This window comes from Empidonax traillii, unplaced genomic scaffold, assembly GCF_003031625.1.
Source record: "Empidonax traillii isolate 1590-97213 ecotype Southwest subspecies unplaced genomic scaffold, ASM303162v1 scaffold299:size639221, whole genome shotgun sequence".
NCBI lineage: Eukaryota > Metazoa > Chordata > Aves > Passeriformes > Tyrannidae > Empidonax > Empidonax traillii.
The window spans coordinates 14,407-33,379 of record NW_020955492.1 but is presented as its reverse complement, the minus strand read 5'-3'; the positions used below and the strand labels follow the sequence as shown (position 1 = coordinate 33,379).

General features: G+C 51.3%; 1 protein-coding gene across 1 annotated transcript; it reads left to right on the top strand.

The window, feature by feature from the left end:
* Positions 1–4,780: 4,780 nt before the first annotated feature.
* MYBL2 (MYB proto-oncogene like 2) lies at positions 4,781–18,091 on the top strand. The gene is made up of 14 exons (XM_027890829.1): positions 4,781–4,826; positions 5,402–5,495; positions 6,659–6,730; positions 7,105–7,197; positions 8,846–9,066; positions 9,225–9,381; positions 10,129–10,401; positions 11,627–12,016; positions 13,426–13,565; positions 13,820–13,919; positions 14,550–14,663; positions 15,225–15,341; positions 15,521–15,667; positions 17,795–18,091. The coding sequence occupies exons 1-14, from the start codon at positions 4,807–4,809 to the stop codon at positions 17,921–17,923; spliced, it is 2,067 nt and encodes a 688-aa protein (XP_027746630.1). The 5' UTR covers positions 4,781–4,806; the 3' UTR covers positions 17,924–18,091.
* The last annotated feature ends 882 nt before the right edge of the window (positions 18,092–18,973 follow it).

The following is an 18,973-nucleotide window of genomic DNA, read 5'->3' as shown; positions in this document are numbered from 1 at the left end:
GCAATCAGGGAATACAAGCAGCTCCCCGTTTGCCTTATGTCTATGGGGCCTCTCTGACAGCTGAAGCACAAATTTTTCACTGAATGTATGGGTTTTTTTGGCTAGTGTGGAATACAGGTGGAGGCAGTAGCTTGCATCTCTCTTTCAAAGCTTGTCCCTTTGGCTCTATGGAAGTATTTAAGCTTTTATTTTGTAAACAGACAGAAATACTTACTTTGGTCATGGGAGTGTGATACATAAAAAGTTTATGGCTGACTGACAGAATTTTGAATTACCTCAGGTAGGTGACTGCTTTCAAGAGGTGAGGCAAGGCCCCTGGCAGGCACACAGCCATGGAGTTTATGTATTAATGGAATTATTGCAATATTTCACAAAGGTTGGTTCTGAGCATCTGTTGCTGCTTTCCCTTTTTTTGTCTCTGTCCTCTCATGCAACTGACTCATCATCCCTTAATCTGTCCCTAAAAGAAGAAGGAGGGGGATATATTGTTTCTGCAGCAAATCGTGAATGTCCTGAAAAGTGGTTTTTAACAAGTCCTTCTCCCTGTTTTTGCTTTAAGCAGTGAGAGGAGAGAAAAAACAAGAGGAAGAGCAAAAACAGGAAGGAGAGCAAGTGGTTGTGTGAATGGGATGAGATCTAACAGGAGCACGTGAAAATCTGTAACAGAGGTAGGGGATGCCTTGGGGTGGGCTCGTTTCATGCACTCGGAGCAGAAAGTGAACATCACAGAGGAAACCTTCACATCGTGTTGGCAAGTGCCGGTGATGACGATTAACATACTGCATAAGGCAGGCGGGTGACGGGGCGGGGGTGTCCGGGCCGGTCCCGCCCGTTCCGCGCTCCTCGGCTGTGCTTTCCCGGTGCGCCAGGAGAGGGATCCCCAGCCCCGACCGCGTCTCCCGGCGGCCCCGCAGCTATGGCCCAGCCGCCGGAGCCGTGCCCCCGAGCCTCTTCTCCACCGGGACCTGCCCAGGCCCAGCTGCCAGGTAACGGGTGAGGCAGGGGTGGACGATCCCCCTCCCCCGGGCCGCGGGAGGGTCCCCGGAGGGAGCTGCGCTCGCTGAGGTTGTACCGGCGGCCGGCCTGGGTGCCGAGCGGGGCTCAGCAGCAAGCTGGGTGGGCAGTGAGCGCCAGAGGCCAACCATACAGAACAACATTCGTATCTTTATTGCGTCAGTACAAAAGACAGGGACAGGGGAGGACGGGGAGCCAGCTGCTGCCATCAACCGCCCAAGCATCCCCAACAGCAGTGCCCAAAAGTCCCTCATCCCAGGAGGGCAGATTTAACCTTTCACCGGGTGCTGCCGTCAGCGCAAGAGCTGATGGCTCCGGGTAGGGGAGGAGGGCTCCATCTCCAGTGCTGCAGTGCAGATTCGTGCCCCGCAACAGGCACCCCGCAGCCCACCGTGCTCTGGGCACAGAGCCAGGGCAGCAGCATCACTGAGCCTGGTGCAGAAACACAGAGACGGAGTCAGGATCGCTCAGCAGGGTCTTGGGTGTGGCAGACCCGTGCATCAGCATGGGGTGCTTCTTGAAGGCATCAGGCCAAGCCAGAGGAATCACTACGGATGTCTCCAGGGGTGGCGTGTCCGGTTTGGAGCATCCCACTAACCTTAACTCCTCAGTGCTCAAATCAAGTGACAGGCTGATGTCCAGAGGGGATTTTATTGATGAGATCTCCCACCTGGGTGCTGGCACATTCCCAAGGACAGAGACGTCTCCGAGGAGCTCGGAGCTCTTGGAGAGCAGGCTCTCTAGTGGTTTGGGGTGCTTGTCTTTCTTGCGAGGTGTTGAGGTGTTCTGTGATGCCGTGTTCATGAGGCAGCCAGGTCTGCTGGGGTGTTCACAAGGCAAACCAGACAGCTCCAAGGTGGCCTGACCCTGGTGGGTCTTGCAGAGGCAGACAAGACTGAAGTCAGAGATGCCTTGGGTCAGGCTTCGCAGGTCAGTCTTCACACAGCTGCTCAGAAACTCCGACTGCTTGACAACACAGAGAGAACTGCCTTTTGCTGTGGTGTCCAAGTCCATGAGAAGCTCCCAGGTGTCTGATTTAGAGTCCATGCAATAACTCTGGACAGGAGAAGAATGGGTATGGCTGGAGGCCCTGGTCACAAAACCATTTTCTAGGATTTCCTTTACAGTCAAGATGCTGGAACCATGCCTCTGTGTGGACAGCATGGTGCAGAATCCCACCACCGCCAGGCTTGTGGAGACCAGGATGTTCCTATCAGAATAAACATGTCACTGTTCAGTATTGTTCACTAGTGAATTGCAGACTTGGAGTAGCAAGACAGCTCTCAGCAAAATCCTGTCTTGGTCTTGCAAGGAGCTGTGTTGGATCCAGGACAGGTAGGAGAGCATCCAGCCTGCCACTGTCTCCTAGAGCTGCCCAGAGGTCATCATGAAGCCTTCTTAGAGTTGCACTCGTTTGGCCTCAGCCTGTTTATCACTCTTAGCTTTGTGCTGAGAGACTCAGGAAACCTCTCCGTCTGTTAGCTGTACTAAGATAGAACTGCTTTTCCTGAGAAATAAGATATTTTATCCTCATTCCTTAGGTCAGTGAGCCATTAACCTGCTAGATTTGAGCCTCTTTGAGAGGGAGGCACTAAAGCCAAGCTCTGGTTAGGATTGAAGAGGTTGAGGAGCACCTCTCATCTTATCTTTAGTCTCACATGCAGTAACCCTCATCACCAGTTCAGCCAGCAGTTGACTTCCAGCTACCCCCAGAGGGAACAGGGCAGGCCAGGGAAAGAGAAGTCACTTATTATGGTCTGAAACCATTTTTATACTGAAAACATTAAAAACAGAGCTAAAAAGCTCCTGAATTTAATGTAAAATGGGACTGTATGGCCAGTCTAGAAGGAAAGTCTTCTTTAAGACTAAAATAACTTTTTCCTTAAAGATGATTTCAACAAATTAGTATGTGAGAAATAAGAAATAAAGGAGACAGTAAGAGGATAGACTAAAAAAACACTACTTACCTTCGGCTTCTATAGAGATCCCTTGAAGGGCTTGAGCCTTTTTTACCAGTGTTACTTACAGCAGTTTTATAGTTCTGGTAGTTTCTTAAAAGGCTAATTTCCTAATTAAGCCAGTTCGGGAGAGGGAAGGGTTTTTGTTTCCTTCTTTTTAAACACAGTACCAGCGATGCTGGGTCATGGCTGACTGCTGGAGGTACACTGGGGTCTGTAAGGGCTGGGTTGTGTTTGTACCCTGTCAGTGGTTAACTCTGGAGACCAAAGGGTTGTTTGGAGGATACGTGGAGCCTTCCTACTTGGATCAAGTGCAGGGTCCCTAATAAGCTCTTTCAACTTTTGCCTTGTTTGTTGTGATGTACTGGTCAGGAATATTCATGTGCACAGACTGAGCACAGATGCTATAGATAGTGTATGTTGCAGCATTTGGACAAGGCCCTCAGGAACATGGTGGGATTACTGGTGCTGTTCTGTGCAGGGCCAGGAGTTGGACTTGGCCGATCCTGGTGGGTCCTTTCCAGCTCAGAATATTTGGTGATTCTGTAATGTGTGGGCACTGGCTGTGGGTGTGCTGTGTGCACAGCTGGGAGAGCAGCAGGAATTTGGTATGCAGGTGTAGAGCCCTGATGTGTTCATGCCCTGCTGTCCCCAGGGCAGGAATTCGGTATGCAGGGTGACAGTGCTGCTGCCTGGCCAGGGAGCAAATCTGGGCTATTGCTCGCTGGCCCCTCTATTCCCTCCTGGGAAGCATAAGACCTGCACTCCCCAGGAGATTCCACAGTGCATGGGGAGCCAGACACGCTGCAAGGGCAGCGTGGTGATTGAATTTAATTTTGTGAGTTTTTTGCCTGGCTGTGAGGATCCCATGTCCCAGGGTTGGTGGGGTGTGAGGTGAGCACGGCGGGACTCTGGCAGCAGCCAGTTCCTTCCTGTAGCCAAGCACAGCCCAGGGGGCTCTTGGGGCACCCCCAGCCACATGTAGCTGTGTCCTGTGGGAGTGCATAGAATGTTAAGGGGTTAAAGGTCATCTAGTCCCAACCCCTCCTGCCTTGGGCAGGGACACCTCCCACTGGATCAAATTGCTCAAGGCCTTTTCCAACCTGGCCTTCATCACTTGCAGGAATGGGCCAGCCACAGTTTCTCTGAGAAACCTGTGCCAGGGCCTCACTCCCCCTCACAGAGAAGAAGTTCTTCCTAATATCTAACCTAAATTTCTCCTCTTTCAATTTGTACCCATTCCCCCTTGTCCTGTCACTATGTTCCTGATGAGGGGTCCCTCTCCAGCCTCCCTGTAGGCCCCTTCACACACGAGAAGGTTGCTCTGAGGTCTCCACACAGCCTTCCCTTCTTCAGGCTGAACAGCCCCAACTTTCTCAGCCGGTTTCAGGTAGAGGTGATCGGGGGGGGGGGGGGGGGGGGGGGGGGGGGGGGGGGGGACGGGGGAGGCGGATGCGGAGTGTCCCGGCGGTGGATGCGAGGAGTCTCAGTGTTCCCGGGTCAGTGCGGTGTTGGATGCGGAGGGGCCCCAGTGGGTGCGGGGATGGGTATAGGGGGTCCCGGGGGTCCCAGATCGGTGCGAGGTCGGTGCAGAGGTGGATGCCGATGGTGCCAGGTCAGTACCGGGGGTGGATGCCGGTGTTCCCGGGTGGATGCAGTTCCTGGGGGCGGGGCGGGCGGGCGCCCTCCCGCGCGCGCCTCTTTGTGCGGGCGGGAGGCGCGGAGCGCATGCGCGGCCCGGCCCCAGGCTGGGGGGGGCGCCGTTGGCGCGAGATAGGAAAGTGCCGCCGGTGCCGCGCTCCGGCTCCGCTCCCGACCTCGGCCCGGCCCCGCCATGGCCCGCCGCACCCGCGGGTGAGTGAGCGCGGTCCCCGCCGTGCCTGGACTCCCTGTGCCGGCTCTGCGGAACACTCTACAGGCTCCTCCCGGCCGCCCCGTTCCCGCTCTCCGACCGGACAGTGGGATGCGGGATGCGCGCAGGGCGGCGGCTCCGCACTCCGGGGTCCCCGCGCTGAACGGTCCCAGCGGCTCCACCTGGGCCTGGGTTTGCCCCCTCGGAGCCCCTGGGCTGCTACCCCGCACCGCCCGGCCAGCGCTGCCCGCTCCCTTCGTTCCAGCGATCCCGGAGGAGGGGAACTGGAATGGGGGAATGGTGCCAGCCCCCCAGATGCAAAGTCCTCCCCGAGGGACAGAAGGAGCAGAAATGAAGAGAAACGCTCCTTCCCCTGCTCTGGGCAGCATAAAAGTTACTAGCAGCCACCAGAGCCCAAAGCTGAGGGTCTCCTTTAAACCTGGGGTGTCTGGATGGATGCTGGGGCTCAGTGCTGGAAGGGACAGATCTGGAGTTCTGCTCTGCGTGGTGGGACTTGCTCTCTCTCCTGCATTTTCATCAGAGCTGAAAGCTATAATCTTCATTTATTTATTCCTAGTGAGGACCAGGATGAACTGCGCTACCAGGATACCGAATTGGATGTGCCAGAGCAGCGGGATAGCAGGTGCAAAGTCAAGTGGACCCAAGAAGAGGTGAGTGAGAGCCCAAAATTTGCCGAGAGAGGTGTTTTGGGGTGGGCATCTGGCCTGGGACTCTGGGCATCAGTGACTCCACCCCAGTCCTGCTGGCCATGACTCCATCTCCTGCTGTCTTGCTACTGGAGAAGACCATGTGTCTTTTATTCTGATCTGAGGTCTGAGTGAGGCTCAGAGCTCAGGGGAGTTTGAAGTGCAGCCTGAAGAGCAAGAGCTTCAACCTCTTTTGCTTAAGCACGAGTCCTCAGCAAGGCATCCAGTGCCTGCAGCACTCATGTGAGCGAAGAGCGATTCCTGAGGATGGATGAGGCCTCCAACAAGCTGAATTGTGCTGTGGAAGTGCACTCCACTTTCTCCTTTTCTCTAGCAAAAGCAGGGAGTATTGAAACTGTTAGAATCACGGCTTAGTCGTCCTGGCTAAGAGCCTGAAATTAGTTGGGATATTCACTTCCCTCCTCCTAGTTCCTCCATCATTTTTGTTCTCTCTGAAAACTACAAGATGTCCAGTTTCCCTGGGGTTTGGACACGGAGTAAGGTGATCTTTGTGGAGACCACAAAGTCTTGACCTCATGTTGGGCAGGGAATAACTTCATGCCTCTGTTTGCCCATTCAGAGCTCACAGGCAAGGACCCCTATAACGGGCTTTCTCTGACCTGTATGAGTACACACACCCAGGCTATAGCAGGGATCAAGAAAGAGATGCTGTAGAGCCCTGTAGCACTGGAAGACAGAAGACCACCAGGCTAGTGATGATACATGTCAACCAATCAGCTTTCCTGGCCAGGCAAAACCAGTGGCTGGGCTGGGAGATGGTCTGTCTGGTCAGGGTACTCTGGGGCTGGATAAACAGGCCCTTGGCCACAGGATTAGAACCAGACTGTACTGGAACAGAGCTGAGCTCTTGTTTTGTCCTCAGGGTATGAGCTTGTCCTAGTACAGAGCCCAGAACTAAACAGTCTATTCCAGTTAGGCTCCGTGTACTGGAGTGCTGTTTGTTAGAGGCTGGTGTGAGCTACCTTCCTCCCCTGAGCACAGAATGCCAACAAAACCTTCTTGGCTGTTCAGAATATCTAGCTTGTTCTGTTGATGCCATCAGCCATGGGGTGCCTCTGGCATCTGTTACCTCTATATCTGAAAGTGGGTGTCTTTGTTCTTTGCAGGATGAGCAGCTGAAGATGTTAGTAAGCCACTATGGGCAGAATGACTGGAAATTCCTGGCCAGTCACTTTCCTGTAAGTCACCCCTTGCCCAGCTGGGAATCAAAGAGTTTGCATGTTGCTTCTTCTCCTTGTGCTGATTCTCTGTGTCTGTGCAGTGGGACTGTTCTGTGACAGCTTCAGGCTGTGAAATGGGGCTGCTTCAGGGCAGGGAGACATTGTACAGAGGGCTTTCCAGGGTGAGTCTGTTGGAACTGGGGTGAGAAATTGAGGTTCTTGTCCCTTTGCCCAGTCTTCTGGGTCTAGGGTCTTAGTATATATTTTCCATGTGCTTCTACAGGTTTTCTGTGGGAGAGCCTCTGCGTACGGGGACTACTACTGCCTTTGGAGATTTTTGGGCTTTTAGAGCCTCCAGTCTAACACAAGGCTATTCTCCTTCCTTTTCCCAGAACCGCAGTGATCAGCAGTGTCAGTACAGGTGGCTGAGAGTGTTGAATCCAGACCTGGTTAAGGGCCCTTGGACCAAAGAAGAGGACCAAAAGGTAAGTCAGGGCCAAGAGGACCAGAGTGTTTGGACTGTCTCTGTCTGCAGAGAGGGTGGAGGAGTCAGACCCTCAGGTCTTGTGGTAAACTGTGTGTAATTCTTCTCACTGATGGATACCTGTGAGAGCAGCACTGTCTGAGCAGCCTGGGCCGCCATGGTTGTGATGTGCAGGAGCAGCTCTAGGCATCTTCAGGTAAACACCTTCTCCCTTTCACACAGTACTGCCACAGTAATCTGCAGGGGAGAGAGCTGAAAAGGGAATTAATTCACCTCTGTGCTGGCAGGTCTCCATCTGGCCTTGCCAGGTTGGATTCAAGAGAAAATAAAACTGGCATTTCCTCTGCCACTGTAGGCAGGCTGGAGTGGATGTCTGGGGTTGGTTGGGTAAATCATGACTTTTGTGAGCCTGTTTCTCTGCTATTTCTGAGTGAGCTAAGAGGGGTCAGTTCAGACAGACTCATCATCTTGAGGTACTTAAGAAAAGTTGGAATAAATTCCAACTTCTACCAAGGTTTTCTGCTACAAAATATCCTAGTCTGGCAGATTCTCTGTAACACTTTTGCTCCCTCATTTCTTTTGGTCCCATTACATTATGTCAAGCGTGTCCCAAGGAAGCTTCTCATTATGTCCTTCTACCTTAGAGCAGAGCAGTTGTTGCCTGATTTCCCCTTCCCTTTGCATTGTCCTGACTCTGCCAGCCTACCTGTCCTGGCCCAGCTGGGCTCCAACTCTCTCCTCCCAACACTGAACATTGTTTTGCCCCAGTTCCTTGGCCTGTGCCTCAGTTTGGCATCTTTGGTCCATTTGTCTGTGCTTAACAGACAAGGGTCTGCAGTAGGAACATTTGTACCAAGAGCAGTGAGCATCACCTCTCTACCTGCACCTTTCAACTGAGCACAGCTGGCCAGGGTGTAAATGTACTCTCAAGACTCTTCAGTTAGGATTTTGGTAGGCTGAACACTGCAGGATTGTTTCATCCTGACTCTGCCTTGGACATTGTAGGGGCTCAGAACAGTTTCTGTGCCCAGAAGCATTTGCATTGAGGCTCAGGCAGAAGTGAAAAAGCACTGGGTGAAGGGGAAGAGGCAAAGTGGATGGCTCTTAAGTGAATGTGGCTTGTTTAGGCTTTGAAGGTCTCCCTGAGTGTGTGCTGGTACTAACAGGGCATGGACCTGCGGCCCTGGCATATCCTGGCTGTAGCACACTGAGAAAGGGAGTAGCTGACCAGTGCAGAGCTGATGGGGACTGTTGTCATGCAGCCAGGTCCTCAGAAGCAGCGAGGGCAGAGGAGCCTTGGAGCAGGTGGGACTTGGGCCTTGCTCAGAAATGCGCAGTCTGGGCCCCTTTTCCCCTGGTGCACCTGCCAATCTCCATCTTCTCGAACTGGTCATCTGCATTCACAGGTGACCTGTGGCAAAATGCCTGCATGGAAACAGACTCTTACAAAAATTTGGTGGAATCATTGCTCTCATGAGGGTTGGTACACCTGACTGTCCGTGCTGGATCCCTCCAGCTTTTCCTCCTAAGAGGCCTTTGTCTGCACTTAACTCCTCCCAAGAGAGCTGAAGAGCAAAGCCTGAAGAAGATTGTATTGACTTTCCTCTCCTTTCTTCCATGTCCTTATTTCCCTCCCTCTCTCTTCAAAGGTAATTGAACTGGTTAAAAAGTATGGCACCAAACAGTGGACCCTGATAGCCAAGCACCTGAAAGGGCGTTTAGGGAAGCAGTGCCGGGAACGCTGGCATAACCACCTGAACCCTGAAGTGAAGAAGTCCTCTTGGACAGAGGAGGAGGATCGTATAATTTTTGAGGCCCACAAGGTCCTGGGGAATCGCTGGGCGGAAATTGCCAAGCTGCTGCCTGGGAGGTAGGACCTCTTTGCTCACTGCTGCCTTTCCAGCTGGGTGGCCCATGGAGATCCATGTGTTAGGCTCACAGGATGGGGCTGGGGAGTGTGTTGGAGCTGTTAGCTGTGCTTTAGAGCTACTGTAAATGGTGATTTGTTTTCTTCTGCTTTTCCTGCAGGACCGACAATGCTGTGAAGAATCACTGGAACTCCACCATCAAGCGGAAGGTGGACACGGGAGGCTTTCTCAATGAAAATAAGGAGTCCAAGTCACTGTACTTGCTTGTGGAGGTGGATAACAAGGAGAGACAAAGTCAAACAACAGCTGAGAGCCAGGTACTGCACCAGCACTTGCAGCGGGCAAGTGGGTCAGTCCCCTGCACTGCTAATGCGATTTGGAGCTGTTCATCCACCCTTCTGCTGCCTCATGCTACCTTTGCCATAGCCTGGTGTCTGCATAAACTGACTGTGCCCTCTCCAGCCTTTTCCAAGGGACTGACTCTCGGGAGATCTCACCCTCCAGGAGCTAGAGGTGTGATAGGAGCCCGAGTGTGTTATCTGCTAGAGCTGTTATCTTGCCAGTCTGAGCAGCAGATCTGTCTTGGACACTGAAGGTTTTTTTGGCTTTGTTGTGCTGTTGCTGGTAGGAAAAGGAGGCTGCTGCAGACAGTGTGTGTGTGGGAGCATGGTGAAGAGATACTGTGTTTCTTTCCTCTTAAAAAGGAGGCAGGGGAAGGACACCAAATGATTGTTTTCATGAAGAAAGCATGTGGTTTTCGAAGGCAGATTCCTGGAAAATAGGAAATGCAGAACTCGTGCTACTTGCTCAGCCTATGTTCAGTTTTCTCCTGGGATATGGTTAAGAGAAATCTTCAGTTAAATAGTCCTGTGCTTGTTATGTTGCATGGACTCCTGCTCAAGTAGTGTATGGGACAGAGCAGTGAGGGAGAATGGGGATGTGAAACTGAATGGCAGATAGGAAACTTTAATGTATGCGGGGACTCTTGCTCTTTGTACCCAAGACTTGACATTGTTCCTTTGTTTTCTACTTATGTCTGAACTTTTCTTTGTTTATGTGTGAAGAATGTTCTGCCGAACTGGCCAGTGGATATCTCTGAGATAAAGGAAGAAGATGTCAGTGATGAGGAGGTGACGGGTGTACAGGAGTTGCCCTCGGAGCTGCCAGTGGCAGAACTGGCAGAGCAGAACGTGGAGGGGACTCCAGAAGAGGCAGCACTGCCTGAGGATGCCACTTCATTTGTCGAATCACCCTACAAATGGGTTGTTGAAGCTGCCAACTATTTGTACCCAAGTTGTGTGCCAGCCTTCAATGAAGCTCTGGACATGATTGAATCTGTAAGTAACAGTCCCTTGCTCCCTCAAGGGAGACAGGTCCTCTCCCTTTATCCTTGAATGAACTTACCAAGTCCCCTTGCTCATCACCATGGGTGGCCTGAGGAGGGCTGGGTGTGTCATTACCTTGCAGATTCCTACCATCTCTCTTTCAGGGCTGGATTAGACCTTTCCAGCTCTGCTGGTATTGCTGTGGGCTTGTAGATTTCCCTAGATGGGTTTCCTTGTGCATGGGCTCTGCTGGTATGGGAGGCTGTAGGTGCTGGCAAACCCGATTTCAAATCCTTTATCGGCCAGAGTGTCCCCAGCGCTCCTTTTCATAATGGTTCAGCTCATGCTTATTGGCTTTCCTTTTGTCCTGTCGTGGGATGGGATGTGACAGGACTGACTGGGAGTAAGCCAAGCCCATTTGTACTACAGAGGACAGACCCTTTCATGCTGGCATATGGTCACTATTTGTTTTCGGTGGAGGTAGCTTCACTGAAACTAGTAATTTTGGGCCAGTCAAGCAGTACTGATGTCCTCTGGGTGACAGAGGCAAGCCAGGGTGGAAGGCTGGCTAGAATCAACAGAGCACTTTGCTGCCACCAGAGGGAAGTCCCTCCAGCAGCCCCCAGCCTGCCTGAGGTGCTTATGAGCTGATTATCCATGAAAGATCCACTTTGGCTGTGTATAGGAAAACAGTCTGTGCCTGAGGCTTAGCAGCCCATCTGTGGGTCCTTGTATGGTACTGGGTGTTGGTGGAATGGAGCTGTAAAGCAGCTCATCTCTGCACTGGTTTGGTTAGTTTTAATCTGCTTTCAGCAGTGCAGAGCCCTGTGTCCAACTCTATTGATGTGCCCAAGACCGTGGTTTGCTGTTGGGTGACATTTGCTTCATTCAGCCCCTGTTCCCAGACCTCTCCCCAGCTGCTTTTTTTGTTCCCTCTCTGGGGGGTGCAGCTGTTTGTGCAGCTGCGCTGTGAATTGAGCTGAGAAACCAATCTTGCAGAAATAGAAAAACCTGCCTGTGCCTAAACAGCAGCTTTCAGCTGGGTCAGTGCCCTGGTGTGGCATCCAGCTGTGCCTACAGCAGAGGGGAGGAGGGCTGGAACTCTCCTAGCCAGGCTCCTTCCAAAGCTCGGTGCCATTGCATACTTACTTCACCCTCTAGTTCAAATTTGCATCTTCACCTGTCAGCTGCTCAGCTTCACTCCTGGGCTGCTGCTGATGGTTTCCCTTGTGTGCAGGACCCAGACGGTGGCTGGTGTGACCTGACCCAGTTTGACCTGCCTGAGGAACCTTCTGTTGGTGGCAGCAGCAGTAGCAACAGCCCCGTGAGGCAAACGCCAAGGGAGGCCGTGCCATCCCTGCCCAGCATGACCGAGTACCGCCTGGATGGCCACACCATCTCTGACCTGAGCAGGAGCAGCAAGGGAGAGCTAATCCCCATCTCCCCCCATGCTGAGGGGAGCTTTGGCACCCCGCCCTCAGTGCTGAAGAGGCAGAAGAAGAGGAAGATCTCCCTCTCCCCTGTCACAGAGAACGTCACCAGCACCAGCCTGTCCTTCCTGGACTCCTGCAACAGCATGACGCCCAAGGGCACCCCTGTAAAGACACTGCCTTTCTCTCCATCTCAGGTATGGGGAAACAGCAGGGCCCAGTCTGTGCTCCTCTGCCTGGACTTGGGCCTGAGCTATAACAAGCATGTTCATGCTCTGTCTTCTTGCCCCAATGTCATGTGTTCCCATCTGCTCTGCCAGCTCTGAATGTCTCTCCTGCCTTGAATGAGGCAGTGCCAGTGTGCAGGGTGTATCCCTTTGCTAAAACAAGGCACAGAACTAGGTTCTGGCACTGCTTATCTTCAGTGCTGCCCTTCCTGTGGGAGCAGCAGACCATGTTTGCCTCTCGGAGTGCTTGCAGCCTCAGAAAAGCCCAGCTACCCTGTGTGAGAGGCAGGGCACTGTAGAGAAGCACCACTGTGTGGATGGATCTACGTGCCTGCCCATACTGTAGAGCACATTGCTTCTGTCCCCGGGGCATTGCTGCCCCAGCTGTGGGTAGCAGAGTGGCAGCAGTGAAAACTTGCTTTCCCTCTTTGCGCTCAGGCAGGCTGGGCAGCAAACACCTTGTGCAGATCTCGGCGTTGCTGTGCTTGGGAAAATGCTCCTGGGCTTGTCTTTGACGCAAAAGGGACTCGAGGTCTTTTGACCTGTGTTGCAACTCTTACAGTGTCCCCATGCATGTGCACACATAGTCTCCAACATGCATCAACTTAGAGCACTGTGATCATCAAACACCACAGGACAGTCCGACATGCAGGTTCAGGTTGGCCTTGAATGCAAGGCTAACAAGAACTGGGAAATCAGATCAGGATCTGAAATGTGTAACTTTGCTCAGGGTAAAAGGCAAGAAGGTCTGGAGTGAATTTGAGAAGACAATGGGCACATCCTGCCTCTTGGGCTGAGCTTCAGCCATCAGTGAATGTCACGAACACAGCTCTTCTGTCCTGATAGGTTCTTGCGCACAAACCTCATTTCTTCTGTGAGTAAAGCTGTCGCTTATTAGCTGTTGTGAAGTAGAATCCTAGCAGAGATGAGAGAGTGTGTAGTTTTCTTACAGTTTAGGCTGAAAGCAGCTCAATGCAAAACTTGTTAACTTGAACACTTCGTGTTACATGGACTTCCTTCATGTTTGCTAAGCTGAGGTTGGAATAGACCTTTGGCGAGCTGTGATTACTGGTGCAAGGAGAGACTTCTCTCCCACACTGTAGCTGGTAGCTGTAGGAGTTGTATCAGCTCATCCCTTTTGGGAAGTGAATAACCTTTATAGGTGTGAGGCACCTTCTGGCAACTTTCACGTATGGGTCCATGTACAGAACTGTATGAGTCTGTAAGTCATCCTGGTTTACACTGAGAAAACTCAGAATGGGAGGGTTGTCCATACTTCAGGTTTTCCCTCCCTATTGAGGAATAAGTAATGCCTTGTGATTTGATGCTGGGATGCTTGAGAATGACTATCTTCACTTTTTCTTTCCTGTGCTATGTAGTTCCTAAACTTTTGGACCAAACAGGATACACTAGAACTGGAGAACCCATCCCTGACCTCCACACCTGTGTGCAGCCAGAAAGTGATTGTCACCACCCCACTGCACAGAGACAAGACCCCTCTGCCCCAGAAGAACTTAGCGTAAGTCCTTCCTTCCTCCTCTTCCCTGAGCAGAGTCCTTTTCCACGCAAGAGAGGGGCAAGGCAGGCTGGGGGTTTCCTAAATTAGTGGTTCCCTCCCAAAACAGCTCCACTCTGAACTGCAGGGAACAAGTGCCCAGGCTGACTGGGGCCACAGCCAAGTGACCAGTGTTGTGTTCAACGGCTAGGTAGATTGCTGCCTTCTTTGGGTTATAGAGGGTCTGATCGCTTCTATTTCCCCCTCTCTGCTTTCAGGTTTGTCACACCAGATCAGACATATGTGGTGGACAACACACCTCATACTCCCACGCCTTTCAAAAATGCCCTGGAGAAATATGGACCAATTAGACCTCTGGTAATTATTGGGCAGGGCTGTGGCTTGCAGGTGGCAGAAGCATGATGGGGCATGGGGCAGGTTTCAGCAGAGCCCATGAACCAACTCTTACCTGTGCCAGAACAAAGTGCAGTTGAGTAGTGCCAGGCTGAGATGGGAGGGGACCTCGTCATGGTGATCATTTCATTGCAAGTAGCCTCAGGACTGTTAGTTCCTCTGGAAACCAGCTAAAAATGCCAAAACCTGCCCTTGAATCAGGCTGCAGTGCTTGGCTATGATGACCTTGAGGAAAAGAAAGGAAACGGTCTGCCTAGGCCTCTCTGAGGAACTAGATCTCTGAATGTGGGTGTTGTGGGGATGGCAGTTTCCAGTATCCCAGGCCTTGTGTGCGTACAATCCCTGTGTGCCTGATGGCACACTTGGGGTTCAGATGATAAGAGTTTCTCATGCCTAGAGATTCTGGAAATCTGTTAGGCTAGCAGAAAACTTGTCGTATCTTTTCCATCTGGGAAGAAAGTTGGAAGTCATCTTTGTTTTTGTCCTCACACTGTGGCCTCTCCTGATCCCATTATCCCTTGAGGGAAATACTCATGAACCTGCCCAGAATACAAACTTTGACTGCCTTGTGCTCTCTCTGCCTTTTCACACCAGCCCCAGACTCCTCACCTGGAAGAAGACTTGAAAGAGGTGCTCCGAAGTGAAGCTGGCATCGAACTCATCATAGAGGATGAGGTGAAGCCTGAGAAACAGAAAAGGAAACAAGGGGTGAGCTGATTTTGCATCCAGTACCTGCTGCTGAGCTGCCCTCTGCTGTTAGGGGGTGTTTTGGTTGGTTTTATTCATCCTGCTGTTGATGCCAAAATGTTTTTGGTCCCATGGCTGCTCTCTTTGAATCAGCAAGAGGCACTTGAGGTTAAGGCCTGCTTAAAATACTGCCAGCCATGTCCTGGTTTATACTGAACTCAGAGCTTGCTAGGAGATGCTGTGTCACTATCCTACAGAAGAGACCCATGCCACGCTTGGAGCATCTGGGGCACATTGCGCTCCCAGAAGGCTGTGGGCTGGAATGAAAAGTCTACTGGCTCAGTTACTTGGTGACCCTCCTACTGAAAGGGGCTTTGTCTTTTAAATTGGTGGCTGTAGGTGCCAGGAAGAGAGCACTGGAAGCTGCTGTGCCCTGTGGTGGGGAAGGCTGCAGCAATTTTTCCTGAGGTGCTGGGGCCATGCAGACCCAGGATGACATGGGCTTGTTGTGTACCCTGGGCCCTAAGGATGGCAGTTTTCTGGGTGGATTCATGCTGACGCTGTTTTTTCTATGTCCTCCAGTTGCGCAGGAGTCCCATCAAGAAGGTCCGGAAGTCTCTAGCCCTGGATATTGTGGATGAAGATATTACACAAAATCTGCCTGCCCTCCCCAAGACTGTGTGTTTCAAAAGAGCCCAGGTGAGGAATTCTGTGTTCAGAGCAGGGGCAGAGCTGTCTCTGCTCCGAAAAAAAACCCTGTGCAAAGCAGCCTGCTGCTGCCTTTGAACAGTCCATGTGAATGTGGATGAAAGGCTGTATTTCTTCTTTCCTTACAGTTTCCCTTTTTTTTTTTTTTTCTTTTTTTTTCCTCTTTTCAGCCTGTGAATTTCCTGTCAAGGTCCCTGAACCTTTCCTCCTCGAGCAGGAAGAATGACAGTGGTTTGCTCAACAGAGGCTTCATGCAAGTGCAGCCAGAGAAAATGTCCTACAGGAAAATGCCGAACCATTTCAGGCCACCAGCACCAGTAAGCCCTGCAGCCTCTGCTCTCCCAGCCAGGAGTTCAGCTGGCAGTGCAGCCCTTGTCCCTCCTTGGGAGGAGGAGTGAGAGATGAAGCTCTGAACTACTGCATAGGCACCCCTACACTTTCAGGGCTGTCCCTGCACCAAGGCTGGGAGATAACAACCAGCACTGTCAAACTACAGCCTCCTTCTGTCTGTTTGCAAACCTGCCTTCCTGCTGGGGCTCAAAGCCCTGTGGTTGGTCAGAGCTGTGACCTGCTTAGCATGTTTGGCCCTGGATTTCCTCATGGGAATTTGCACCCTACCCCAATCCATCAGGGAATTTGGATGATTGATCTGGCACTGAAGTAAACTTTCCTTTTCTCATTGAGCACTCCTTGGGTGGACAGCAATAAGTTCATCTTTTTTGTTTCTCACAGTATGCAACTCTGAAGTGCTATATAAAGCTTAAGCACAAAGGTATTTCTCACCCCTCTGATTTTTGGGGTGTTTCTGGGTGGTGGGGAAGGCTGTGTGCCTTAGCCAGCTTAGGCTGACTTTATCCTACTTTATTCTGAACCCATGGCAGTATGGAGCTCCATCTGACAGTGTGGCACCTTGTAGCTTGTGCTGAGGTTGGTGCTGTTACAGCAAACCTTTTCCTCAGCTCTGCACAGTTGGATCCAGGTTGTGCTGGAGTCACAGCAGCCTACAAATGCCCTCTGGGACATAAACTGATCTCTTTAAAATCTTCACCACTTGCAGGTAGGGTGCATTAGTAGAGGGATATCCCTGCTTTGCTGAGAAGTGTGGCTTAGAGAAGGGGATTTGGACCATGATTTTGCAGGTGTTTGCTTGTACCAAGTAATTGGAGGTCTCTAGTAGCTTGAATGAGGATGGAAATACCTGCTGTCCTTAGTGGGAGGGTGAAACTGCAACTGGGGCCTTCCTGTGAGGTGTTTCCCCACCCTGGAAGAGCCCGGCTGCTGTGTTGTCCTCACTGAGAACGGTAGCTCAGTCTTCAGGAAGCATTGCAGCGAGGGGGATTGCACCTGTCCCTCCATTAGAGCTGTCTTGTGGAAGTTTTTTCTTCTGACAGATAAATACTCCTCAGCCAGAATAATTCCTTCTCCTTCCCAAAATAAACCCTCCTTAAAGACTTCCATTTCTCCTCCTGACCTTGGCAGGATTGTGTTGTTCCAAGAGCTAATAGATTCATATAAATAAATCTTTGGGAGTGACTTGAAGGTGACAGTGCAGCCATTTGTGTGGCAACAGAGTACAGGTGTGCAGTGAAATCCCATTGCCCAGAGACAGCAGAGCTGTCTGAGCTGCTACTGGGCTCTGGGGATTTATTGTGCTGGGCTGGTGGTGGTGCTTGCAGTCATTTATTTATGAAGGGAGCTCATCCAGCTTTAGGCTGAACCTCCATCAGCCCAAAGCCACTCTGGGGCTGTGTGGGATGTTCTTACTGTAAGCAAATGCTGAAGCTCAAGCTCTGGTTCTCTGCAGTACATGTAAACAGGTATTTCCAGTTCAGGCCGTTGAGTGTCTCCTGGCTGCATTTATCAGGGGATCCACAGGGGCTTTCCTGAAGGGCAGAAAGACCTTGTGGGTGCCCTTTCTGCATGCAGAGACTAAAGCACACATGATTTTTGGCTGTTCCCGTGTGCTGTGGGACCCTGCTGAAACTGAAGGCACCTAATTGCTGTTAAGAATGGTCTTTGATCAGCCTAGACCTGGGGTTGAGCAGCTCCTCTAGGAATTGTACTGGTTGGGAATAAACCCCAAAGCTATACTTGAATTTATTCCATCACTGGAATCCTTTCAGGGCTTGTGCTTTGGGGTTTTTGTCTTGAGGCAAGTAAGGGAAAGCCCTGAAAAGGTACATGAATTGTCCTGAAATGGAGCACTCATCTGAAAAACTGTTGAACCTTATGCCTAGAAATTACTGCCTGACCTGTGGTGAGTAACGGGTGATGTGCAAGTTCTTCGTGGTTGCAAGATGGGTGCTGAAGTTTGATTTCCCTGGGGTGGTAGCAGATAGTTGATAGGTCTGTTTATTTTTGCAATCTTTTTGAACACTATGTTGACAAGATGTTTGTCCTCTCCCTTAACTGTGTTGCACACATCCTTTCTTTTTCCTCTGCAGATGACCAGGGCTTGGAAAGCAGTGGCCTGTGGTGGAACCCAAGACCAACTCTTCATGCAGGAGAAAGCTCGACAGTTTTTGGGCACGCTGAAACAGAGTCATACATCAAGGACCTTAATCTTATCATGAAGGATTGTTCTGCTTCTTGATTTTATTTTTAAAAACTTTAAATAAGTGGAGGAGGAATCACAGGAAAAAATATCCTCTGTCAGACCTTAGTGTGTGGGAGTGGATTTTTCTTTTCCTTTTGTTCCCAGGTAGATTTATATTGTAATAAATTGGGCTAATTGCTGGCTAGTGTGTGGAAAATGCAAGCTTTGGGATCATTATCGAAAGGCAAACAAGGGTTGGAGAAATAACAGCAAGACCTTTCTCTGCAAGGCCTGAATTCTGCAAAAGTAGAAGGATGCAGCCGTGTTCCACCTTGAAGCAGCATGTGCACACTGACCTCACAGCATCCCTGGATTTCCTCTTGACTGCTCTAGTACCTGAGGAATGGCTTTTGTGAAGAGTCCTGCATGCCTTGTGCTTCCCTTCCAGTTTTCCCCAGGGGATGGAATTGTCCCCCTTTGCTCAAGGAGGAGGGAGGGCATGGTGCTTTGGGGTGACCTGTGCTGGGAGCTGGCCCCTCACTCGCCAGGGGCCTGCTTTGTTACTGCCATGGCTCCAACTGGGAGCAGGGGGTGCCTCTTCCCAGGGCTCCTTCAAATAAACAATGGTGCTCACATCCTCCTGTCCCTCAGACTCTGACTCTGCTCAGGGGAGGCTGTGCTGAGGTGGGGAGATGCAAAGTGTTGATTTTCATGTGGGATCTTTGCTCTTCTGGCAAGTTGCTGAATTCCTGTCGACTTCTCTGCATGGAAGAGAAAGGATGTTTCCCTCCCCTCCCTTAGTAGTTTCACCAGCTGTTTAGAAATTTTGGCTGCTTTATGGCAGGTTGTCACAGTGTGTTTTGAGTTCTGTGTGACTGGGATCTCTGCAGAGGTGCAGGAGGGGATGGAGATTAGAGAGAGCAGGGGGCTGGGAAAGAGTAACAGGACTGTGTGTGTGAGGTAGCAGAGCCTTCTCTGCTCCCCTTCCTTTCGAGGCCAAAGCTGCATCCATGTAACTGTTGTGTGGAAACAGTAGCAGTGTCCTGTTTTAGGATGTGGCCAAGGATGAAATGTGGCCATTGTAGTA